Source organism: Dreissena polymorpha, chromosome 1, assembly GCF_020536995.1.
Source record: "Dreissena polymorpha isolate Duluth1 chromosome 1, UMN_Dpol_1.0, whole genome shotgun sequence".
NCBI classification, from domain to species: domain Eukaryota; kingdom Metazoa; phylum Mollusca; class Bivalvia; order Myida; family Dreissenidae; genus Dreissena; species Dreissena polymorpha.
The window spans coordinates 157123465-157151349 of NC_068355.1; the positions used below are offsets into that span (position 1 = coordinate 157123465).

Consider the following 27885-nt stretch of genomic DNA (forward strand, 5'->3'; position numbering starts at 1 on the left):
CATAATAGAAGATGAAAATTCGGACGCCCTGTTATGTAAATCAGACAAAAATATTCACTCGTTCGTTTGTGCATGTCACTGTTATGTTAGCAGTAAAGCATGATACTAAGTTTACTGCACGTAATCCACATCAACAAATTATGATATATTAAATTATATGCGTGGAAATTTATTTAGCGATAGGAACAACCTGCGTTAGTATTAAGAATACCGCTGTAATTTATTTACATGTTTTTCGACCGCTTTCTTCAACCGGCCAAACAATGATGTATGGTGATTGACTGAAAAACATTAATTTTCATAGCTCAATAAAAATGATTGCCTAACGTGCCCCTTTAATCATCCACAACGGTTAAGTCGCCATGAATGCAGAAACCACAAATAACACCAATGGCTCGTAGTTCTATCACTTATATCCGCCATGCGTTTCGCGTGACCACTACATGGAAAATATGAGAACTCCGTTTAGGCGTGCCCGTGAATCTCGGCTGCCAGACTCCGACACGCGCCTTTAAAAGGATCGACTGTTCACACGTGTTCACACAACCCGAGAAACGTGGGCCTGAAAACATCAATATTTAAGATTTTCGTGTCGATTTCAAAGTCTTTTAACTTTCTGTGAAGGAAAACGTGTAAGTAGTAAATGTGGTATGTTGTATTACTGTCTAAATAAAGGAAACACTATTGATTATGTCACTTAAAAGACGTGCATGCATATTTAAATCAAATCTCGTATGTTTATGTTTATTTTTTAAGGGCAGACTTTTACAGATGGATCCCGATTTCGTATTCAGAATTTACCTGAAGAATACGTCCACCTCAATGTCTGGTGGTGACGTCATTACGTCTTCAAAAGATAAAGACGTTAACGACGTCAGCCCGGAAACAAATGACCTCACTTCTGTTGTCACCATCAAGGTCCAGATGTTCGGACACAGCGAGGAGGAGGGTGAGTTGTATTTTTCAAAACTTTTTTCAATGTTTAAACTGTTATTTCAATGTATAATGACAGAAGCATAAACAAAATAATATGAAAAATGTAGAATCGACATATGTAATGGAGATTACCGCTGATCATGAGTTTTGTACTAGTATGTAGGAACCTTTTCTTTTTTTCTGAAACTATATGGATGCATTTGTTAGGGCATCAATTCAGTATTATTATTTAAAAGAAAACAAATACTATTTTTATATAGCATAATAAGCAGATATGTGCGTAACAGAAAGTACGGCGTCTTAATGAGTCACATCCGCCTTCAGCACAAACGTAATTTTGTCATTGAAGACCAAATTAGCCATAGCTTTAGAATATTTGATATGGTACTGATAGAGACATGATTGTGTGGGTGCTGTCTGTTTATATGTGCATAGAAGTTGGGTTTTAATTATTTTGTTATTATCTGTTGAAATTCAGAAAATATATATTTTATAATTCATTGTTACGATGGAACAAAGTGTAATGTTTCTTTTGTTTTGCTAAACAAATGTGTAAACAAAACATGGAACACTTACCAGTCAAGCCACGTCTTGCGAAAATCGGTCTTATGACATATGCGACCAAAGCTGCTCAGACCAGCCTGCGCATTCGCTGTCCGCTAATGAGGCCACGAAACCGTATACAACTTTGCGTGACGCGGCTCCATTGACGTAAAAAAAAACAAGCCTGGATGGCAGAGTGACTCAGGTTTTAGCTTGGGTTCGAATCCATTTATTGCTCTTTTGACAGCATTATGTAAGTTGCGTATTGTTTATGAACTCACCATAATAAACATAAACGAAAAATATGCTTGCAAACAGTATAATTATGAACTTCTAGTGATTGTTCAATTGAAATAACACTTCAAGTCTAGTTCTCTAAACATGTAAAACAGTATGTGCACTCATGTTATTTTTCAACAGTTGAGTCCAAATGCTGTAACTGAACCCTAAGTCGTAAGTTTGTAAATCACCATGAATCAGTTGTTATTGAAGGACATTGTTACAGACTTATCGCAATATCAATGGGTTATTTAAGTCTGTTCCAATGTCGTCCGACGCATGTCCTTATTTCAGAACACGTTGACCGTTTATTTGCTGCGGAATACTATCAACATGAATCACACATCATGGCTTTTTTATAAAAGTTTAATTTTTTGTGTTTTTTCTGTACATATGAGTGTTCCTTTTTGGATGCCTCGATCACTCGACATTGTGTTGAGGTATATGTAAATACGTTGTTAGTACGAGCGTTGTTTATTTACAGAAAAAAAAACAGAAGCAATCCAAAAGTAAATCCATGTTAATTGACCTGCCAATATGCAATCAAACTGCCATACGTTTAATTATCTTTCCGGAAATTATTTGTCGACTTTTGATTTGCGATGTCAATATGGGTTATTTGTACGCGTAAGTAACATGCTCATATTTTCCTTTGTTTAAATCTCGATCGCAATGAATGTACAGCCTTTGTACTTACTTAGTATTTTACATGCGTTTATTTCAATTCAAATTAAGTACACCCGACATGTACATATGAATTCATTTTCAGATAACGGGATTGAGTATCATATAGAGTACACTTTTAAGAATGCGTTAATAGGTATTGATTATTGTGATATGAACAATATAATTTGTGATATTCGGACCAGTCGTAGTTTTCTAACAAGAACCCTCATTACATGCTAGAATGGTATTTAATTTCATTAAAGAAATAAAAGAGGACTCATATTAACACTTTACCACTTCGATACGTATTTTGACGCATTTGAAGGCCCTCAGAAAGTCACATTAAATTAAAGACCTTTCTTACTAAATTCAAGTTGTATAGGTTTCATTTCCAACCCTTAGATACTGATGAGCAGCAAACAGCATAAAACCTGAATTAACAGACTGCGAGTTACTCGCAGGCTGTTCTGGTTTTATGCTGTTTTCACATAGTTATTTTTACTATGCCTCCCAGTGGGAAAGGGTTAAGAGATTCACACAGCCATTCAAAACTTTCTTTTAAGCTCTGATAATATTTTTGCTATGGTTCGGGGGTTGTCCACAGAGTATGGAAGCGTGGAAAGCCACACACAGTCAGTATCACTTGGCTTACGCTGAACTCATTACAAGCAGATAATTGTCCCTATTCGATATGCTTATACGCCCGTAGTAAAATGTAGTAACTCAGAATAAGAAAATAATCGTTTCTAACATGGCCTTGGATCACAATGAGACATTTAAATGCAAAAATAATAGAGATTGTGACAATTTGACGCTTCCATTGTTTAATCGAGAACATGGGAAAAAAAACAACATGGAATCATACTGAACAACGTTGAAAAGAATAAGATTTACCGCACTTAGGCATAATTTTATTAAAATCATATCAGTTGTTTTTTCATGTGTACTGGAATTAAAGGAAGTGGTCAGAAAACACGTGTGGTCAACATAATATGTTTACAAGTATTGCCTATCTGGCTCTGTCCGTCAATATTTACGTAGTAAGTTGGGTTATGACCGCCTAGGTCGATTCATACGTAGTTAATGGGGTTATTAAGGCCAAGGTCAATACACTGTTATCCGTACCATTCAGTCAATATTATTGTATACTTTAGCAGAAAAATAAAGGTGATAATGAAAGTCAACATTCTGGTAAACTCTGGCTGAACTTTCATTCATTGATGTCCTTTACTGTAGATGGGTACACGTTTTATAATTTGAGACGGGTCAATGTTTTATGATGGCATTTTGTTGTGGCACACTGACTGATATGACGCACTGTTTGTTTTTCTCGATAACTTAACATGTTTAGTACACAGGTGATTGGCGTGTGGCTATGATATTAATTAGTGAAAACATCATTTTGAATGATAAATAATCATAATATAACGAAAAATCAACTTTTCTGAAAAAAATATTTTCACTATCAAATATATATATACGATATATTTTTTTCTGAAACAAATATTTTCATTATCAAATATATATATATATATTTGATATATTTGAAAATATGTTTTTCAGAAAAGTTGATTTTTCGTTATATGATTATTTATCATTCAAAATTATGTTTTCACTAATTAATATCATAGCCACACGCTAATCACCTGTGGTTTAGTATTATTAAAGGATGTACGCCTCTCATACTAACACATATTTTACCTGTGAACAACTATGAATCATCGTTTTCTTCGTTTAGCTTGCAAAAACAGTATCACATTAAAGGGGCTCGGCGTTGTTTGTTGCTGTTGTTCTTTTTCCGATAAACCGCTTAGTTATTAACAATACGCTGGTTTGCTTATTTCATGCATGTTGCCCTTTCAGCGAGTTGTGCAGTCACGCTGTCAAGTGTGTCCTCAATGTCTATTTCTTCCTTTATTTTTAATCTTGATATCTAAATATAGTGTGCTTTCAATTGCCATGAATTTTTATGTTACCTATTGCTTAATTTGGTGTACATGCTCTTTTCTCTCTTATTTATTATTGCTTCATGTGTTGTCTTTGATTCATTTTGCCTATCATTTTCTTAATTGCAATGGTTTCTTGTATATCTTAGTGTCTAATGCTGTATTGATAGTATTTACGGGTTGCTGCTAACCGCTTTCTAATTGTCCTTTTCCTTTACTTCTAATCGTCGATTCTCTTCTTTACTGACCGCTGCTTTTAACTGCATATTGCTTCGTAAGTATTCTGTTGCTTTAAGTTTCTCGTCGTATAAATTGCTGCTCTAGGGGAATTGGCTTCTTATTGCTTTACGCACCTTTATTGACTGAAACTTGTAACTGCATACTTACATCGTGAGTTGCTATTGCTGACTGTCGTTTTAGTGCGCTTTGTTTCTTACTGCCTAACGTTTCCTTAATGTTCCTTGTTCCCCGTGTATAGCGTTTGTTTTGTAATATACCGGTAAGTTTATTCTTTTTTTAATGAGTTTTCTTTTCTGTTATGTTTATTCGTACATCATATAGAATCGTTAGCGCCCGTCGTATCATAAAATATTGACGCTCAAGCTGCATACTGCTTGCGTAATGCCTCCATTGTGATAAATGTATTCTTCCATTCCATAAATATCATGTATATCGAAAGTAATGATAGTTTTCGGATTATAAACACTTCGATTTGATAACACACTGGCATTACAGGCACCTTTGAATAAAGTGCTAACTTAGCAATATTTCTACAATCTGATTTACCAACCGTCCTAAGGCTTCCCTTTTGTCTTGGCAACTTTCTTTTCTTTGACATTTCACGCAGAGAACCGGTTATTTTCAATGGCTTCTTGTGAAAATGTCAGCTGAGTATACTTTGTGGATGCAACTAAAGATGTCAGTGCAATTTCTAGCAGAGGCCTCATAGAATGCTCAAAAATCGACTTTTTATCATTAACTCATAATTTTATCATTTAGACTTAAATTGACGAATAGTCAATTCTCTAAACTTTCGTCACAGTTTTCAACATATAATCTAGCACAACAAAAAAGGCCACAGATTTATAATAGTAATACCAATGTTTTTGTAAACGAGTCATTCGTTGAAATGATCAGTTATGTGTTCAGAAGATCAAATGCTGAAATAGAAAAAAAGCGATATAGAATCTCTGGAGTTAAAAGCTTTTATTTTCGTTATTTTCGTAATAATATGGATCGATTCCATTAAGTGTCAAATATAACGCGCTGTGAAGAAATTGGACTGGTCGAAAAAAACGTCCTCGGCCGTTTTATCAAAAGGTCTCATGGTCGATCCATCGGGGAGCAATGTATTTATTTTCGTATGTTTCATTTTGCTTCGTTATTATATGTGTAGTTGTTCATCAATAAGCTTAAATCTGTCAAAGGCGCACCTTCAATGCTATTTCGTTAGTGTTCAACAACCAGGGCGTCAACTAATTAGAACTATTTGTGATCAGCTGTGTGAACAAAAGATACTGATCTCCTGGCTTAATATTACCACTTTGATGAATAGTTTGTTAAAATATTGGACACGACAAAGCTATTCTTATTGTCTACCGTCTTAATTTAGACCCAAACATCCCTAGTATTCAATACTTTTCGCACATGATTTGTAACAGTTTCGGACAGCCTTCATTTCAGACACCCTCGTCTCCAATGTCGGCCAGTCAGTAGTAGTTAGGTTCGTAAGAATCGGCATATTCAACGTCGCCGTTAAAACACACACGTCATCGTCGTCGATCTTGGTATTCTCCTTTTAATTATGTAGAGTATCAGTAGCAATCGTCGCCATCGCGAACGTACTCAATTATCATAATCAGCAGCAGCACTGTAAAAGCGATCATTATTGTCATAACATTAACCTAATTATTATGATGATCTGCAGTTGCATCGTCATATTACAATCATCATTGTTATCAGTTATCATCGTCGTCATCATCATCATCATCTTCATCATCATCATCATCATTATCATTAGTTATCATCATCATCATCAACATCATCATCATCATTATTTGTCTTCGCCATCACCACCACCATCCTGAACATCACCATCCTGCATAAGAATGCTGATTCATCAGGAATCCATCTATTATTACGGTAAGCGCATTCATAGATCGTTAACAGTTTGCATTTTACAAATTTAGTGGCACTTTGCTTGACTGACAGAGCGGATTATTTGAGTCTTGTTCTGAGAAAACTGGGCTTAATGCATGTGCGTAAAGTGTCGTCCCAGATTAACCTGTGCAGTCCGCTGGGGTTAATCAGGGACGACGCTTTCCGCTTTTATGGAAATCATAATTTTATTAATATTTTTATTCATTTAATAAAAAAGTATATTTGATCCACGCTCTGGGAAAACCGTACGAAATACAGTCCGTGCAAGTATAGCAGGGACCACCCATTCCGCCTTGACTAGATTTCGTTTAAAAGAGGCTTCCTTGAAACGAAAATCTCCATCAAAGAGGAAAGTGTCTTCCCTGATTAGATTTTGCAGTCTGGACAGGTTAATCTTAGACCTTATTAAACCAACATGCAGTAAGCCCAGTCTTCCCAGAGACTGACTTACTAATAAATCATACGAATTTTATTTCGGGAAATTTTGTCGTACATATTCAATGTCAGTGTTAAAGGCATTAACATACCAAGCCAGATTGAAATCGTCGTACGTGTGATGCATTGGGAATGTGCACCGGTCTATACAAAAGCCTTTTCATATCCAAACCAAGACAGGTGTCGCAAAAACTTAACCCATTTGTGCCTAGTGGACTCTCCCATCCTTCTAAATTGGATCAATTTATTTCCAAAATTAGGGATGTCTAGTATATTTATTTCTATATTTAGAATATCTCTTACAGAAATTCCTATAAGCAAACAGAGCAGACCCTGATGAGACGCCGCATCATGCGGCGTCTCATCTGGGTCTACTCTGTTTGCCAAGGCCCTTTTTTCTAGACGCTAGGCATAAATGGGTTAAAAATATAAGTTGATATTAGTTTAGTAAATAAGTGTCATTAACAGAAATTACGTGTACGTCTGTGCTCAGAGACAGTTTTAATTAACCTTAATCAAGTATTTAACTCTTTTAAATTATTATATAAAAATGTGTATATGTAAATGAGACTAAAATATCAAATTTTTATAACTGGATATCACTACTATATGAGTCGCGTTCTCAGAAAACTGGACATAATGCATGTGCGTAAAGTGTCGTCCCAGATTAGCCTGTGCAGTCCGCACAGGCTAATCTGGGACGACACTTTCCGCCTAAATTGGAATTTTGCGAAGAATAGACTTTATTTAAACGAAAAATGTCATTAAAGCGGAAAGTGTCGTCCCTTATAAGCCTGTGCGGACTGCACTGGCTAATCTGGGACGACACTTTACGCACATGCATTATGCCCAGTTTTCTGAGTTTTCTCAGAGCGCGACTCATATTTACATTGTTCTTTTGAGCGATATTTAGTCTGGAGAATTTAAAACTTTGAAGACAACATTTATCCTTTTTCCGTACTGTATTGAAGCGATTGTACGAACCAATTTAACCCTAAGGGGGTAATGCGTACAGTGTTATGTATGATTAATCTGTCTTCTGCATTAGAAAATAAAGTGGTCCCCAAACAGAAACTCTCATTATAATTGCAATCATTATCGTCTCAAGTATTGTCACATATTTACCATTATCAACATAATTATTTTCGAAAACAATGTCAATATAATGATGAGCACAAAATAAAACATAGTATTGTCCTTTATGACTGTTGATGTGTTAGGAGAATCATAATTGTGTCGCGTTCTGAGAAAACTGGACATAATGCATGTGCGTAAAGTGTCGTCCCATATTAGCCTGTGCAGTCCGCACAGGCTAATCAGGGACGACACTTTCCGCCTTTATGGTATTTTTCGTTTAAAGGAAGTCCCTTCTTACCAAATCTCTTGTTTAGGCGGAAAGTGTCGTCCCTGATTAGCCTGTGCGAACTGCACAGGCTAATCTAAGACGACACTTTACGCACATGCATTAAGCACAGTTTTCTCAGAACGCGACACATATCAACTATCGGTAACCATAGGTTTTGCCTTTTCAATGTTCTCGAAAGTTCACTACTTAAACTTGTTTACGCAAATATGACTGCAATAAAGCAACATACAAAAAGAAAGTTAATTAAACGAAATGTTAACGATTAAGATGATAACTGCGCCGTGCGAAGATCTGTTACACCGTTCTGTTTACATTTGCCGCATGCTCACACTCGTTAAACTCGTACAACTACAAAACAAAGATACAGTCTATAGTCAGCTGTTGTATGTGATCAGCCGGTTGAGTTGTTTTCCCATAGGCTATTTATAGAATATTCGAGCTATAAATAAACATAGCGTTGTTATCACTGGTTTTCCATGTTTTCAAAACATGATCCGCGAATTTGTGTGAAGGACATTGGCCGATATTTTCCACGTTATCTATAAAGTCCATAAGAGACGAGGAATTAATTTATAAACTGTTATTGGCTGTATCATTGGGAATGAACGAATTCAGCCTCGGGACCTTGGTCTCTTTCGGAATAACTATTTACTTTGTATTTTCTGAGAAGTACACAACTAAATTGTTGCATCCAATTATCTGCCTTTTGTAAATCGCTCTTATGAATGCTTCTATGTAACTTTTAGTTGGTAAATAACAACTGCGGATGTTTTAATCAAAGCGCTGAAGGCACTGAAGTTGTTCGCTATTGCATAATCTTAGACGCAAATCAGTTTTCAAAAGTATGTTATAGCTTTTAGTATCGCAAGTTTGAAATGAACACAAACCATTCAAATTTATAAAGAGTGGGTCTTAAAGCACAGTTCGAGATGTGTGTGCACTGTTTATCCTCATATTTATGTTATAGAGATAACTTAGACAAAATAACAACAGTATGTCTCTTTTTTTCGCAATTGGTTGCTGAACTGGCAACCATCTTTATAATTTTGGTTGCCTTGCTAAAGAATAACAAGCCTAGAATCATGTACATTTTGTGTAATGTGTAACTAATACTTTATTTATTTTCTTTAAATTATTGAGCAACAATTTTGCCAACATAACAGACTTTTAATGCATCATGTCTTGTTGTGAGCCGGAATTGAATCATGGCCTAGGCCTAATTGATCCACAGTCGCCAATATGTATTCTATGTTTAATTGGATTGAGTTGTTTCACACTTTGAAAAAGCTAGTTGCCCTGCTTTTTAGCCTATCTATAACAAACTTTTGAAATTTAGTTTCCAGGGCTTAAATCTACTGGCCCCAGGCTAACAGGCACCTAACCACTAAACATGTAAGTTATTCATGATGTAAGATCTGACAGTGTATTGAACTCATTCAATTTGCAAGTCTGAAGACATTAAAGGTACCTTTTCACGTTTTGGTAAATTGACAAAATTAAACGATTTAATAATTTGGAGAGTTCTGTTGTTGTCGTTATATTTTTTCGGCGTAAGCTGAATAAGCCAGCTTTTCACCCTGACTTGACCTTTGTAAGTGTCCAATAATACTCAAATAAAATTTCCCGCGGCTAGGTACGAATGAATACACTTCATTTATTCCATTGGCTGATTTGAGTATAACACCAGAACATTGGAAACATATCCGCGTCTTTGTAACACTGTTTTACTGCATGAAACAATTTTATCTCTAATGAAAAGGCCCAATAGATAGAACAGTTTTACAATCAATTTTCGACATAAATACAGTTTGTGCGTTCACCTTTTATTTTCAGAGAATTACCAGCGCAAAAGCGTTTAACTAAAGGCTATGTTGTCATATTTAGTACTTACTTGCATTGCATTTCAACCCGCGAGGTTTCGGGTCAATACGCGGTCATTTTGTGAAAGTCAGAGTTTATATACAGTTCATCACCGGAGTTCGCAAAAGGGGTTGCGATCATTGTGTCTTACTGACAATAACGTAGTGACTGTAATGCATTGCATTCCAATCCGCAAGGTATCAAGGTCAGTTTGCGGTCAGTTGCAGAAATCTTTATATAAACGCCGTCTCGTAAACTTTGTGCACTTGAAGTCTGTTTTGATCAGAAAGATACTAAATAAAGATATTCGGCGATATTATTGTGGTATGTCAATCATCGATTTTTAATATGGTTTCAAGATTTGCATGATAAGGACCAATTTTGATAAAATTAATTAGAAATATTTATCCATTTAGACCAGTTTATTAAGCATGACCACAATAATTCGCTATACTATAATTATGCAATTAAATAAGATTCGAGTATTGCCGGCTGACCTATATGCACTCGTTTATTTTCATGTTTCTTGTGTTTTTCTATTCTGTAAATATAGATATCTGAGTAATAATATCACATAAAGCAAAATAAGCCACGAAATCTGGCGCAACACCCCGTAATTGATTTGCTTATGATGTAGCTAACAACTGCGCAGAAAAAAGGCATCCGCTACTTTTTATCTCATAGAGATAACTTTTGATCGTTCATAAACATCGACCACAATCAACGCCGTATATCTTTTTTAAAGATATTTCTTGTTTATACTACGAGGATTGCTTATATAAAGTATAATCATTGTATGAGCATGGATGTCCGAGTGGTCTAAACGATAGACTTTTATTCCAGGGGTAAGTGGTTCGAGCTTAGTTGAGGGTAACTTTTTTGTGTCTTTAATTTTATTTTTGTTTTTTTAATGGAGCTTTTAAGATCCAATGTTTTCATTTATCAATATTTAGCATTTAATGACAAACTGTGAAAAGGTCCATTTTAGAGGTTTACTTAAAAATGCCACAAGGTAAAAATTGTGAACTAATTGGTTGTTTATTTGATTTAAAAGTGATAATGTATATTTGCCTTGTCAGTGAGGTTACTTTGAAGTTGTTATCACTTTTATCTTCTTCATTTTTCAAATCATTAATAGAAAAGATAATTTAAGCTTCATTTTGGGAAAACAGGGCTTAATGCATATGCATTAATTGTCATCCCAGTACCAGAAACTCTCTTTAAACGTAAAACACCATAAAATCATGTTTCGTCCTTGATTAGCTTGTGCGCACTGCACAGGCTAATCAGTGTACACGGGCTAATCTGGGGCACCACTTATTTGACATGCATTAAGCCCCGTTTTCCCTGAAAGCAGCCAATATGTACAGATTTCAATGACAAACTGGCCAATGTCGTCGCACAAGCTGTTAAACACTATTGACTACATACACGCACTCACTGTCTGCAGTGTACCAGTGGTGAGGTATAAGCAGGCAGATGCAGTGGTCATCGTTCTTAGCGTAGTTAAGAGCAGACTGACTTGCAACGCATATTCATAACCTTAGTTGTCCGCAAGCGAACAACTAAAAACCAAACCGGAACCTCGATAATACCATTCCATTGTTAGTGTACAGCCGAGGTTTCTGACATTGTCGAGCTATTCGTTGAATATCACTAACATAACCTCGTGCTGTTTTGTCTGAAATACTCCTGAATTTTGTCTTAAAGCCAACGTGCATGCACAAATCTGACTTGCGTACATTTAATACATTTTATGAGCATTTGTACTGCAATTACTTATCCAAACCGACTTCGCCATTTGTAAACTGGAAATCACAACTCACTTTCCTGTTTAACCCATTTATGCTTAGCGTCTAGAAAAAAAGGCCCTGGCAAACAGCGTAGACCCAGATGAGACGCCGCATGATGCGGCGTCTCATCAGGGTCTGCCCTGTTTGCTGATATGAATTTCTGTGAGAAATATTCTAAATATAGAAATAAATATACTAGACATCCCTAATTTGGAAATACATTGATCCAATTTTGAAGGATGAGTCCACTAGGCATAAATGGGTTAAGTTCCACGTCACCCTTTTAAAGTCTCTACGAGCCCGTTGGAATGCAGCTCTGCGGCCTATTGACCCTTGTCTCGACTGATACAATCATGCGAAATTGTGTTATATAATTATATTTGCATGATAATGTCAATGAGTTGAGCAGGTTGATTGTGGAAGCGCCTACTCACGCTGACGAGTTGAGCAGGTTGATTGTGGAAGCGCCTACTCACGCTGACGAGTTGAGCAGGTTGATTGTGGAAGCGCCTACTCACGCTGACGAAAGTGTGAGCTGTAAGATAAGTGTAACCCCCCTTAAAAGCGCATAGCTTACATTCCATGCAAGGGCATTGAATACTCGCAATCCGGAATCGCAGGTTACTTAGTTCTGTTGGCGTTGGTGCGAATATGCACCATTTTGTAAACATATATGTTTGTTACATAAATCTTCACGCAAATCCAACTATCACACAATCCCGTGTAGGATATTCCCAGGTCGAATATTTATATGGGACCGGCGAAGTGTCAGATATAAGACCACAAGGTAAACTGGATAACATCCGTCAGTGTTTTTAGCGTACGTAAATCGATGTCATCTGTCCTTTCCGATCTATACGTCAAATAGCACCAACAGAACCACGTTATTACTTATGCTTTAAACTTAAGCATGCTGTCAAAAACCAAATACTGGAAGATTGGTGAGTATTAAATAAGCATTTGAGCAGAAATGGTAATTTTCCAAGCGACATCCTAATTTAACCTTGGGAATCAAAACTTAATTTCGCCTCTCAACTCCTTCAAAATGACTGCATCCTCTTTGTGAGGCGGTTCTCCGACCTACTGACCCGTGCTCGACCGAGAAAAGCTAATGAAATTGCACGACATATCAGGGTCATTCAGGCGCTGACTGCGTGACAGGGTCGATATGAATGGAGAAGTTAGATTATGCATGGCCATGCAAGTGAGCTGTTGTATAATTATATCCCTTATGCTAAGCGCAAATTCCATGATTATGAAAAAAATACTCGCAATATGTTTAACGCAAATCGTAGCTATACTTTGTGTTTTTTTTAGGCTGTTCTTTCGCAATTGAATAATAAGTCAATATAATCGATTGGCTGTCCGATGATTCTATGTTAATCGATGAGAATAAGCGACCATGTGCTTTTGGTAACAACATGTTTGCGCTTTTTACTTGATGTCTCCTGATCCTTGACCTTTACCCCTCCTCGATCTAACGAACCTTCTGGGGTCCATGGTCAAACGGGGAGAATCCCGCTGTACTCAACAGTATTATTGGCGTCGCACTAGTATGTAATACGTTTTTTTTCGCGTATGGGAGGAGAAGTTATTTTACGGATTAATGTATATATTTTTGTTGTCAGAATATTTTGCATAGTGGTGATTTTTTGTGTAAATTAGTGTAAATAAGTACTGCATTTGTGCCTATTACATTTACTGCAACATTTATTTTCAATAATGCAAAGCTAATTCTTTTAATTAATAACTGATCACAAGGACTGGGCAATAATAAAAGATCACAGTGACTGGGCAAATACGCGAACCGGTGAAACTTTCTGGTTTTGTATAAAAACAAAACATAATCAAAATATACTTTTGCTGTTCGAGTTTTGGTTAACGCGTATTTTCTTCAATTTTACAAGACGACAGCGATTACACGGTTTATTGCTTTATTGATAACCGTTACACTACAGTCACTTATTAATATCTTAGTTAGAAGGTGATTTTTTTTCAAGCGGTTCCGTAGTGTAGTGTTTACACGCTCGCTTCACATATGAGAGGCCTAAGGTTCGAGCCCCAGTAGAATCAAATTATTTTATTTGTGTTCTATGTTAACTTTTTGTATTGATGTAGACATTTTAGTTTACATAAATATGCTGTTTTATTGTAACCATTTTTTGTTTTTATTATGCCCATGAAATATATGTGTGAGAGGGTGGGGGGGGGGGGGGGGTCGTAAACACATTAAAACTTTTACAGTGTTTTCATATCAATGAGTACTCAGCCCCTATCGTAAATGAGCAACGTAAGCATAAGTTCAGAATCATCTCCCCTTGAAGTTGAGAAAAATATGAAATTACGCTTACAAGATGAAGCAGATTTTTTTAAACCTACACAGTTTTGTTCCATTAATGAAAACTGCACACGGATGCCAGTAAAAAAAGAAACCAATGTAAATAAAATGAACTATGAAATATTTGGGGGTTACAACACAAAATCATCACCTGCATATATTGCTTAAACAATTTATCAATCACTGCAGCACCCTACGTACTTCGATACACCAAACTCGCAGCAGATAAACCGAAGTTCAGGACTCAATGGCATCTGCAGTTCGGTGTGCGACGTAAATTTAACTGTTGTTTTAGTGTTATACGTTTATTGGTCTCATATAAAATATCGGTAATTTGCACCAATAGGCTGCTCTTGGTAGTGATAAATAGTGCCACGAAATGTTGTTCGCTCTTCGCTCTAAGGCTCCGTTAGTGTCTTATAGTGATTGTATTGCTTTTAAATAAAATTAAAAGTCAACAAAAATGCTTTTATGAATCAATTACGTTTTGTGGAACTATAATCTAAAAATATTTGTGTCCTATTGCATTGGTATCTATAATAAGCTCACTAAATTTTAACGTTGAAACACAGATACTATATATAAAAGCGTTTAAAAAGAAGGAGCGGAGTTAGGATATTTCGTTAGGTGATGGGTAATTTGCAATTGTAACACCTCATAATGCATTTTGTCGTTCAGCAATTGTATGCTGACTGTTTTAAAATTTCCGTTTTCGATGTACAAAACGTTGATAATTCAATCATGATTTAACCTGAACATTCCTCTACTTTATCTTGTCTTAACACTGGAAAGTAAGAATTGGTTTAACTTGTCCTAGATGCGCCGAACTAGCCTCCCACCCCCTGGCTGTACCACCAGTAGACGGAATCTTTTCACACTTGTTAGGCCATGTGCTGTACTATTTCCGTTAATTGGAGAATAAAACTGAACATCCTTCTATCAAAAATGGTGGTTTTCTCGTATAGTTTGAACATGGGTATTCAAACTTAAAGTGTTCTTTTTCCCCCTTGTATATAATCTTTGAACATGTCTACCCTTACGGAATCATCATATAAATATGTCCCGGATGTACGAACACTATAAAATGAAGTATAATCAAACAGTTGTAAAAGTTTAGACTGAAACCGATTCATGTGAAACTGAAAACATTATCAAAACAAACAGACATTTTTGGAATACGTGAACTATCATTTAACCGAATTATACATATTGTCTCGATGGAACGTGAGAGTTGAACCACTTCTCCTACTACTGCACTATGCATTTATTAACCAACATTTGGAACGTGTGCACAATACTCTCGTCGCGTAAATACTTTATTTACATTTTGCACTAGCCTTGGTTTCGAAGAGAATATACTCCATTTTAAATGAGTTACGATGTATGCAAACTTAGCTTACCTTCTTCTGCAGCTTGCAAAATAAATGAAGCATTCCGTTTTACTTAAATGCGAAAACAACGTCACATAAATATATATATTATATTTCACATATGCAAATATAATAATAACAAAAATAAAATAGTTATTCTAATGATAATAATTAATAATATCTGTAATTATAACACCAATTATGAAAATAATACTATTAATACTAATACTAAAAATAATAATAATAATATCTAATAATAATAATGTTTGTATACGTTCATTGTAACGTTTCATGAGAAAGTAAGTTGCACTGGATTCTCTCAGATCTCTGACCTTGCTCGAGATGTTTGTGCTGACACCAGAGCCGCATACCGCACACCCCCGTAGATAATATGAGTCGCGTTCTGAGAAAACTGGGCATAATGCAAGTGCGTAAAGTGCCGTCCCAGATTAGCCTGTGCAGTCCGCACAGGCTAATCGGGGACGACACTTTCCGCTTTTATGACATTTTTAGTTTAAATGAAGTCACTTCTTAGCCAAAATCCTATTGAGGATGAAAGTGTCGTCCCTGATTAGCCTGTGCGGATTGCACAGGCTAATCTGTGGCGACACTCACGCACATGCATTATACCCAGTTTTCTCAGAACGCGACTCATATCTTCTCACAACTCCGTAACTTTCCCGAGTCAGCGTTTCTACGCTATCAGCGCTATAATACGATCGTCCTTTTTATCTTGTCTACATACCTCATGTCATTATATTTGTTCGTGCTATGAAGTCCATTAAAAAATATGTTATCTAAATGGTTTTGACATTATTTAATAAAGGTACTGCGGTACTGATGAGTTGTGAATTCTTAATCAAGTTCGCAAAATGTGTAGGCGTGAGTTCGAATGCAAAGGGTGCCTATTTCCAAACAAGCAATACATAAAATTATGGTGATTCTTAACCATTGTATCGTCGTCCCGTCCGCTAAGCTCATGTGTTGGTAAACGCGCTTTTCTGACACCTAGGCGACTCGGGTTCGATGACCGTTCCCGGAAGCATGTGAGTTTGGTTGGTGGTCACCACACCGCAAAGGTGGGATTTCATTCATCCGGGTACTCAGGCTTCTCCCCACTTCATGAGTACAGTAAGTTAACCCATTTATGCCTAGCGTCTAGAAAAAAGGACTTGGCTAACAGCGTAGACCCAGATGAGACGCCGCCTCATCAGGGTCTGCGCTGTTTGCTTAAAGGAATTTCTGTAAAAAATATTCTTAATATAGAAATAAATATACTAGACATTCCTAATTTTGGAAATATATTGATCCAATTTAGAAGGATGGGAGAGTCCACCAGGCATAAATGGGTTAATTAGATAGGAGTGCTGGGGCATAATGAAGCATTGGGCGCGGTAGGGTCTTATATTTGGGGGAAATACCGTGTATGTGACCTTCATCTTTGCAAGTGCAAAGCTTCTGAAGAGTTTGTATTTTAATGCAAATAAATGAATCATTCTAAACTTATGAAAGCTGGTGATGCATTGTTATGATATTGGCATGACTATGGACATCTTTGATAAATTCCATAATAGCACGGACACGGCGGTTAACAAAGATGTCAATTATACAGTCTATACCAATAGTGTAATCACGTAAATAAACAAGACAACGTGCCTTTTATTTCAGAAAGATGATACATTTGTAGCACACCAAAGTGTGTTGTTGTTGTTTTATGCAAATATGATAATAATGTCTCTATGGTTTTAACAACTATTTTGTCCACATCGCTCGAAAGTGCTTTCTATTAATGGTGGTCTAACGATACTGTTAGATACGTAAAATTGCTCTTTTAAAGAGAACATTACATGTGTGCTGACCTTCTTGATAAGTGCCCCAGTTCTTAAACCTCGATGCGAATATCTGTATTTGACCGAAATAACTAGTTATCAAAAATGTATGTAGTTCACATAATTATGTTTATCAACGAAGACCTGGCGTAGCTGTCTATAATTGTTTAGAAGTCTTCTCAATATACAGGAAGCCACGCTCGATGAAAACGGCATTAAATGCATGCATTTCCGTTTAGAATAGACTTTAAACGCAAAATTCCTCAAACGCGGAAAGTATCGTCCACTGTGTGGACTGCACATGCTTATTAGATACGAGTGGACTGCACATGCTTATTAGATACGAGTGGACTGCACATGCTTATTAGATACGAGTGGACTGCACATGCTTATTAGATACGAGACTACGCAAATGGATTAAGCCCCGTTTTCTGGCTGAATAAGTTCACTGAAGCTTGTATAATTATGTGGTGCCTGTTACCCATGATTATTTGATCTTTTGAACAATGAGCATCTTCTGTTGTTGGCGTTTTGTCGTGGTTAATGGGTTTCTTTTGTAAATCGTACCGAACTGAAAATGTTTTCATTCACATAGTTAATCGATAGTTTTCTTACGCTCAGTGTTTTATTTTATTGAAATTTTGTTTTGTTAAATAAGAAATTAATTTACTGTCATTTTCACATGTACCTAGCTAGATCCATAAGCATGATACTAAGTAATTCATGTTAATGACAATTACGTACAAATCTTTTATTTTAACGTCCATTCAAATCTGGACATTATTCGTGCCACTTTAAAGCTCCCCCCCCCCCCCCTTACACACACACAAACTATACGCATGCGACAAGACGGTGATCGGTGTATGATATTCGGGTTAAACTTAAGCTAATAATACAACAACTGTAGGCCATCTGGATAACGATTGCGCATGTCTTACAATGGGATCATAGTTTCGGTAACCCAGTACTACTGGATACGCTTTTCGATTAATGCTGACGCATGGTAGGCAAAGCGAATTCTTATGCCATACCTGGAATATTAGTGTACCTATATTAGAATCAAGTGATCACATCACAAACAAGAAATATCTTTAAAAAAGATATACGGCGTAAATAGTTTAATGAATGAGATCAAGTATAGCGAATGTCTTTTTCTGTGCAGTTCTTAGCTGCATCACACGCAGTACGGGATGTTAAGGGGAGTTTTCGCGGCTTATTTTACATTATAACATATTGCTGGTCATAAACCTATAGATACAAAACAGAAAACCAAAAGAAGAATGGAAGTGAAATTTAAACATATGAGTCAACCGGCCACACGAGAAGTATCCGTATTTATAGGCGCGTTCTTCGAACAAACCTGTTTTAGTGGTTTGTCGGGCATTGCTATTTGATTCGATTATTAACAGTATCAATTATCATCGTGCTAATGCTTAAAGTGATATTATGGGCATTTTGCAATGTTGAATTGAGCTGAAAAGAATTAACAGGTCAAAATAGTTAGTTAAAATGTGGTTACTGATTAATTATCTGCAACTCACCTTGCTACCAGTTGTTTATAAAAATATATTTTATATTCGATATTCTTACGTGACCCACCCAGTCCTGTAAGCTGAAATGATCCGTAAAACAATTTCGTGTCTTTGTGTCGTATGAACAAATCTGCACTAAAACTAAATTTAGGTTCAACTCGTAAACGCATGATCAGTTGTCAAACGAAAGTACGGTTGATATTCAAATGCATTATTTTTCTCTTTCTGGTATATTGTTTTAGTATGATGATGCTGCATTAATTAATATAAGTGTATATGAAGTAGAAACATCAAAAATAATCAACGGTTGCAATAGACACCTATAAACTGTTACATGCTCATAATATCACTTTAGTACATTAGGCAATATGGACGAATAATTATTGTTAAAATTATCAACAATAATATTTATCATTGTATTGTTGAAAACACATTAAGAATCTATTATTTACATACCATAATTATATTGCTGAATATCTTCATTTAACATATTTCTGGTCTAAAGAAAATTCCAGGTCACCTAGTTCACGGATAGCGTCTTTATTATATAACGATTATTTTACTGGCCGTCAACTCCGGTGATGACCTGTATATAAACTCTGAATGTCCGCGAATTGACCCGATATACCTCGCGGGTTGAAATGCAATGCTTTAAAGTGAGGCCTCGCTTCCATTGCTCTTTATACTTTTACATGTTAACATGTTGACAGGAATAAGGAAGTAAGTACTAAATATGAGAACATAGCCTTCTAAGTATAAACGCTCTTGCGCTGGTAATACTCTGAAAATAAAAGGTGTACGCACAAACTGTATTGATGTCGAGAATTGAGTGTAAAACTGTTCTATCTATTAAGCATTTTCATTCGAGATAAAATTGTTTCATACAGTAAAACAGTGTTACAAAGACGCGGATATGTTTCCAATGTTCTGGTGGTATACTCAAATCAGCCAATGGAATAAATGAAGTGTATTCATTCGTACCTAGCCGCGGGAAATTTTATTGGAATTTTATTGGACACTTACAAAGGTCAGGCTAAGGTGAAAAGCTGGCTTATGCAGCTTACGCCGAAAAAAAATTGTTTTATTTCTCAGTTCTTAGTCTCAAATAAAGATAAAAGGAAATTAGCCTCGCTCTGAAAAAGGGGCTTAATGCGTGTGCGTAAAGTGTCGTCCCATATTAGCCTGTGCAGTCCGCACAGGCTTATCAGGGAAAACACTTTCCGCCGAATCTGGATTTTCGTCAAGAACAGTCTTCCTTCAAACGACAAATTCAATAAAAACGGAAACTGTTGTCCCTGATTAGCCTGTGCGAATTGCACAGGCTTATCTGGGACGACACTTTACGCACATGCATTAAACTCCCTTTTCACAGAGCGCGGCCCAAATGTATGTTCCCCTTGCTCTTTTAACTCCAAACCCGTCTTTCGCGACTAGAGTTGTTTGTTCATTGAAATAGGAAGAAACGAAACGAATTTATTTGCATGCTTTTGTGGTTCCCATCGTAATTTTTTTAAACTCTATTTTCTATTTTAACATATGATTGTGTCAGCAATAGCGTCAATTAATCTAGCGCATACGTTTGCATTATGCGCCGGGAAATATCCCCTTCTAGTCATGGTTAAATTTAAAGAATACGTAACCATTGTGATTACGTAAGTGTTCACACATACATTTAAAGGGGCCTTTTCACAGATTTTGGCATTTTTTAACTTATTCATTAAATGCTTTATATTGAAAAATGTAAACATTGGATCGTAAAAGCTCCGGTAAAAAATCAAGAATAAAATTTAAAAAAGGAAAAGAACATTGCCCGGAGCAGGTTTCGAACCAGTAACCCCTGGAGTCCTGCCAGAGTCCTGAAGTAAAAACGCTTTAGCCTACTGAGCTATTCCGCCGAGTACACATACTTCACGTATTTTATACCTTATATAAGCAATCTTCGTAGTTATACAAAATTTAACGACAAAAACAGAACTCTCCAAATTATTCAATCGTTTCGCGTTGCAACGCTTTATAATTTTTAGGTTTTATAATCGTCAAAAGATGCATATAATGGCTATATTAAAGCATGGTAAATGTTCAGCATTACTGTTTCCTCACAAATATCATAACTAACACGAAAATTTGCGAATCTGAAACAACTTTTTTCAATTTTGTCAATTTACCAAAGCGTGAAAAGATCCCTTTAATATGAGATGATCACTTGGATGCCACAAAAACGTCCATAGAATAATACAATATTTTCTTACGTTTGTCATTACTAACAATATAATTACGGGATAAAGACCGATTCGAAAAAAAACTACTAGAAAATTTTATTTTTTAGTAACTGAAAACCCGAAGGTCATTTCCGCCTCTCAGTTTCTTCCGACCATTAAACAAGTGCACAACCGTGGGAAAAAGCTCACGAGCAGATAACATGCTTCCCCAGAAACCTTCATTTTATTGGATTCTATTCCCGCCCAGATTGTCTATAGTCAGTACTTCAGTTCCCACTCATCCACGTAAAGAGTGTGTGGGTTAACTGACCGCTAACTGAACTACTGTTATTATCAGCGTAATATCTCACAAGAACGAACAAACAACAAGACCAATCCGATGGCCATTGCCTTCGATATGATGCTTTCAACCGTCGGTCAAGCTAACACGAAAATACTGTCAATATGTTTGTTTCATACATAATAATGAAATCAACAAGTTCCAGTATTTTCTTGTTTTATGCACATGTTTAAATAGTTTTTGCTTATTCTTAATTTAATGTATTTGTTGACAAAAATTGTTAAATGCTATTAAATAAATTAACGAATAAAACTGTAGCATTTGTAATACGTTTTAGATATTATATCAATGACAAGTTTTTATGTACATTACTTTCGTTGTAAATGTGCATATAGTATTTTCTACTGATAAGTCATCAATCATGTTTACGTGTGCGGCATTGTGCAAACTATTTATGCTCCTCTAATAGCGGAGTGAAAACGAAATGCATCGTAAACATATTACCACTGAAAATGTCGGTTACGAACTCTGCTTATTGTTTTCTGATGTTTTTCGTAGATCATTGTTTATGTTTTGCTTGTCCGGTCTTTTAAAAATGAGGTTAACCAATCAGAAAATAGGTTATGTCACGTGGTCGTGTAAATAAACAGACGAACTTGCTATATAAAGGCGGCTGTATTCAAACATCTGTATAACCACCACTAGGTTTATGAAATAACGTTCAAAAGAAGTTTCTTCGAGGATTTATTGCGAAAATGAGGGAGTTTACAGTTGTAAGAGATGATGGATACAACACAGGTAAAATGAAAGCCTTGTATTTCAATGATGCACTTTGCATCGTTGATTGCGTTACAACTTGCAGGTTTTAGAAGTAAAAGATTGAAATTTTATAACTGGTTTTCAAACTTAAAAATCGTTCTTCGAATTAAAATCGGTCGTAGTACCTGACTGTGTTTGCTGTTTTATTTCATTATTATTTAAGCATGATGTGGATGGTTATTTTATTTTTATAGAACCTTGTATGTTCATTAATTGATATATTTAAAGTAAATGGTGCGCATAATGCTTACTACATATAAATAAGTTAATAACTTGTAGTATCTTTCTAGCCCGCAGCGTATGCTTACTTTGAAGTTAGTCTGAATTTAAAAATTCTACTTGAGAGCAAACATAATCACATACTTTAAGTCCTCTAATTTTATCTTAACCCTTTCTCACTTAGATACGTATTTTAACGCTAATGAAGTCCCTTAGAATGTTGAATTTAATTAAAGACCTTTCTTACTATATTCAAGTTTGAAATGCTTCATTTCCAACCCTTAGATACAGATGAGCAGCAAACAGCATAAAACCTGAACAGACTGCGAGTTTCTCGCAGGCTGTTCTGGTTTTATGCTGGTTGCAAAAGCCATTTTCACTTTGCTTCTTATTGGGGATAGGCTTAACTAATATAATATTTATACTGACACTGTTATCGTTGCTTTGCACTTTCAGACGGATCTGATTCCTCGTGTGATGTAGCCCAGGACATTGAAGCAGTGTTCGCAAACGAGGTGAGATTCTTAGCGCATTGTAATTCTGGGGTTTGCTTTGAAATTAAAATTAAATAACTTACTTCAAGTTTTAAATTTAAAGAATTTGCATGATTCGATTTCTTTTACATTGGTTTTTATTTCTTACATAATATGATTGCTTTTACTTACGTTAAAAGTCCACATTGATTCTGATTTACTGACAATTATCTGAATCATGAAATTTTCAGCTAAAACGTAGATCTACCATTTTATTTAGTGCACATTTCGATATGTATTTAGTGCTACAGTTAAAGATTATTATTTTAAATAATAAAGGGCATGCAAGCTTGAAGCGAAACCAAAAAAAAAACGACTATTGGGAATAGATGCATCGGTTGTTCAAGCTTTATGAATGAGTTTTACAGTTTAAAACTAGCGCCTTTGCATATGACTTACAAGGCGTAGTAAAATCAGCTGTTCGTAGTAAACATTGCTCTACGTCGCTGTACTTAATCTCGGTCTATTGGAATTCGGTCTGCCCGACTTCCTTTGTTGATGTCGCAAAAGCGGATCAAACTAATGCGTCGGGTTCGTAAACATGATAGAAACTCTTTGTTAATGGGCTATCCTAAGCGAGTTTAAAGAAGGTTATTGGATTGTGCGGGTTTCTGGTTTGTTACATTTTTTTACCTACATAAAACAAAAACGTAAACATCATAATTAATGTAGCATTTCGAGTTACACATTATTCGGGTTGTTGGTGGTTGTTGAAGCGAACAACATTTTGCGCAAATAATTTGTTCGACTTCTACAAATTACTTTAAAACAACTGTTTTCGTTCAGGCTGACTTCGGAGTGTTGTTTGACGTGGACGGTGTTTTGGCGCGCGGCTCTACTCCGCTGACGGCTGCTGTAGAAGGCATACGTCTGCTCAAGGACGACCAGGGGAACCTGCGAGTTCCGGTCGCCTTCGTGACGAACTCGTGCAACCGCAGTAAGGATAAGGCAGCACAGATTCAGAAATGGCTCAATATTCAGGTAAGCTTCCGCGGAATTATGGGACCTAGTCCTAGTAAATACATGAGTGTAAGTTGACGTGTACTAACTTTAAGTGGATTGATTTGAAAGTGGATTTGGCAAGTGTTGTTATCGCGTTTGAGACGATTTGACTTACATATTATCTTCAATAGTATGGTGACTCGTCTCATAATAAACATGGACTGTAATTTTAGCAGCAAATGAAGTTCATTCCAATATATCAAACTTATTTAATAGTGGGCCTTTTCCTTTTCGTTTTCATCCATATCTTTATTCTTACCTTCCTTATTATATTTTAATCAGCGCCAAAACTATCATAAAATATAAATAACTGATAACCATAATGCTATGTTTTCCTAATATTTGCGAAACTTGTATGTTACGTTTCAACCTCATTTGTCATTACGTTGTTTATATCTCGTATCTCTTGACGTGGTTTTCAGGTGACGCCGGACCAGGTGATCCACGCGCCGACGCCGGTGAAGCTGCTCACGGAGTTCCACGATAAGCACGTGCTCGTTATCGGACAGGAGTACCGAGTAGAGATAGCTCATGAGTATCCTTTTCGAGGAAGAGATAGCGATCATAATCATCATATCATCAGCATTATCCTCATCAGTATCATTATCAACAACAAAATAATATCATTAACAAAAACGGCGACCTAACGGGGGAATGCATCAATGGGTAAGGTTAATATTAAATTATTGATTTGTGTAGACTGAGGGGCGATTATTAATCGTGGACACGTGATAATATGCTCAAGTAATTTTTTAATATTTAAATTTATGCGTCTACAGAAAGTCGAAATTGCCCTTATGTAAAATTACAAACATACCCATTAGAACAATGAGCTAGTTTTCTTGACCGAGCTCTCAGAATTGGCTTCACGAATGTGTGCACCCTTGCCGACATCCAGAAGGCGTACCCGCTACTGGACATGGTCGACCACGAGAACCGCAACGCAGTCGCCGTCGGCAACCATCCTGACGACACGAATTTTCCCGCTGTCGAAGGTAGGTCACGTGAAGATTTGTATGTCTCAATTGGCCGTTGTCGACTCTGGTCCTTCTAAATAGTTCCCCGATAACTCTATTTTTACTGCTAAGTGCCCGGGTTGCGGAAAATATAAGAAAATGTACCCCGGAGTATGGCCGGATGCCTTTAAGCGTATTTTCGCACGTGGGGTTTATTTGAGCATACCTAATGTTTACCTTTAACGACCAAATGAGCGCAAGTAACTGGTTTGTTATTATGTAAGTAACGGAGCCATATAAGGTTCATAATTTTGGTATTGTGCCAAGCTAAAGCATGTAGATCGGTAATTATTATGATAACGTGCGCACAATTCTTAATAATGACGTCATTTACCGGTTGCAGCGGTGCTGCTCCTTGGCGAGCCGACCCACTGGGAGTCACATCTGCAGCTACTGATTGACCTAATCCTCACCGACGGGAAGCCGGTGAGCGGCCACACCCCCGCGGACGTGCACAAGGTGCGCCAACTTCCGGTCATCGCCTGCAACATGGACCTCGTGTTCATGCATCAGGCCTGCATGCCCCGGTTCGGACATGGAGCGTTCCTTGTGTGCCTCGAGGCCCTCTATAAGGTATTTTCATTTTAATGTTAATTTCTCTCGAGCGAAACCATGGATTTGTCATATAACGACATGTTTGAGTCCTGTACATGTTGTTTTAAAAGATATTGAACACGCTCATAATTTGACAAATTAGTACACAGCCTTTTATGTGTATCTTTTATGATTTTGATAAGACAAGCGCCTTCGTAGAAAATGCACTAGAAAGCAATGATCGGTCGATATTTCAAGTTTATGTCCTTATATCCTTATTACACAAAATGCTAAGATTTTGTTTTAATTTTGTACAATTACTTTTCAGAAAATAACCGGAAAAGATCTTAAATACACCGCTTTGATCGGAAAGCCATGCGAGATCACGTACCGCTACGCAGAACACGTCATAAATGACGTCGCTAAGCGCATGGGCATCAATAAACCAATCAGGAAACTGTATTTCGTAGGCGACAACCCGGACACCGACGTGTTAGGAGCCAACTTGTATGACCGGTACCTCCAGCGCAACTGGGCTAACGAAGACAACGGGAACACTGAAGGAAGCACCGACCATGATCTTCCGGAATGCCGGACGATCCCCAAAGACGCGAAACTCTACAAGCACACGTGCCGTAAGATGGAGAGCCTTCTTGTCGGTACCGGCGTCTACAAGCCAGACCAGCAGACCGGAAGAGCCGACAGCGTCGACGTGTATCACGGCCACCGGGACATCGTGAACGAACCGGAACTGACCAAGCCCACGAGGTGCGTACATTAGTGGAGTCTGAAAATCTTATACAATTAAATGCTGATTTAATATGACTTACGTTTCGTAAGATGTAAATACTTTACTTACCCGCGTGTCGTTCAACGTTGAATCTACAAGTAGTGACTTGTAATACTTTTGCTTTTGTTTTCGAGTTTGTTTGTTTTTTATAATTGCATGCTGATTTAATATGACTTACGTTTCGTAAGATGTAAATACTTTACTTACCCGTGTCGTTCAACGTTGAATCTACAAGTAGTCACTTGTAATACTTTTGCTTTTGTTTTCGAGTTTGTTTGGTTTTTATAATTGCGTATTCTCCCCTTTCAAGGAAATTCCTGTGCTTTATAAAAGTTATAAAAGCAAAACATAAACCTCTGGCCTAATTTTTTACTCCGTGTATATTTTGCACGCGCAGGTTCGTACCAGACGTGTTCCATGGTATGCAGCATATTCTCAAGCACGAAAACTTTGATCCAAATGCCGTTGCCTTAGTGGAGCCATGAAACCTTGAACACCTCCACGTGCAGGGATCATACGACATTTCACGTGACGTCAAGGCCACATGACGATACGGCATCGTTGTTGTTCGAGACCCAACGAACCTGTCATAGGAAAGAGTGGATTCTCAAAGATCCAACTGACTTCATGCACTTTGAAAAGCGCACCTATCAATGTTGACTTGTTAAAATCGTTCAAAAATAATTTCTGATAATAAACTGAAATAACAAGCGAACCAAATATCCTTTTATACAATTTTCATATCGGACAGTCTGTGATATTGTGTGTACAATTTGTTCAATACTAATGTGTTGTATACATGTTGAAATAGACCGGTAGACATGTTTAATATATTTTATATGAGGTTTTGGATGACGCTACGACACGTACCTCGACCGGTATAACGAGAGAGTTCATACTCATAGACCAAGTGAGCAAAACCAGAGGACTATCACATTAAAGTGAAACGTCTGCCCTCTGGTACAGCGATTTTGCGGGTTCTCAAAGTAAAGGGGAGCTGACACTTCTGAGTCTTCTTGCTGAAACGATGATCAGTTACTTCCCTTTATATCTTCGTGATCTCATATTTATTTCATGTTTACTGAAAACGTGTAAAACGTGTTTGTATATCTGTGTTGCATTTATGCACATTTTTATATTTAATGTCGATGTATATAATATGTTTTATATTGATATGTACATAACTATTGTTTTACTTGTTTCAATTGTGAAGAAGTGAAAAATTTGATGAAAGAAAATAAAATCCTGTCAACAAATTGAATTGTTTCATATTTATGCAATTGGATTCACGCGGCTAAATACGAGAGTCAATAAAAAAAAGGTCATGGACAAGTTTTCAGCAATATTTTGACTATTTTGGCCGATTAGGAGCAATAGTCTAAAAACGAAATCTTTTTAACACGGACTAACGCTAACATTA

The 27885-nt window shown here is 36.6% G+C and overlaps 1 protein-coding gene across 3 annotated transcripts; it reads left to right on the forward strand.

Annotated features, from left to right (window-relative positions):
• Positions 1-483: 483 nt before the first annotated feature.
• Positions 484-27721, forward strand: LOC127857713 (haloacid dehalogenase-like hydrolase domain-containing 5). 3 transcript variants are annotated; one of them, XM_052394356.1, is made up of 9 exons: positions 484-632; positions 757-949; positions 23047-23105; positions 23910-24104; positions 24548-24660; positions 24984-25120; positions 25485-25714; positions 26004-26443; positions 26863-27721. In XM_052394356.1, exons 2-9 carry the CDS (start codon positions 772-774, stop codon positions 26948-26950), a joined length of 1440 nt encoding a protein of 479 aa, XP_052250316.1. In that variant the 5' UTR covers positions 484-632; positions 757-771; the 3' UTR covers positions 26951-27721. The 3 variants fall into 3 exon arrangements, with proteins under 3 accessions (XP_052250316.1, XP_052250327.1, XP_052250337.1); XM_052394367.1 differs by having other exon boundaries at positions 514-632; positions 762-949; XM_052394377.1 differs by lacking the exons at positions 484-632; positions 757-949 and adding an exon at positions 22185-22350.
• The last annotated feature ends 164 nt before the right edge of the window (positions 27722-27885 follow it).

Bases quoted from the DNA above. Each gene is read 5' to 3' on its own strand.
- LOC127857713 (XM_052394356.1), top strand. From the start codon at position 772: ATGGATCCCGATTTCGTATTCAGAATTTACCTGAAGAATACGTCCACC. The intron at 950-23,046 runs GTGAGTTGTATT...TTGCACTTTCAG, and splicing joins CGGACACAGCGAGGAGGAGG to ACGGATCTGATTCCTCGTGT. The intron at 25,121-25,484 runs GTAGGTCACGTG...TACCGGTTGCAG, and splicing joins GAATTTTCCCGCTGTCGAAG to CGGTGCTGCTCCTTGGCGAG.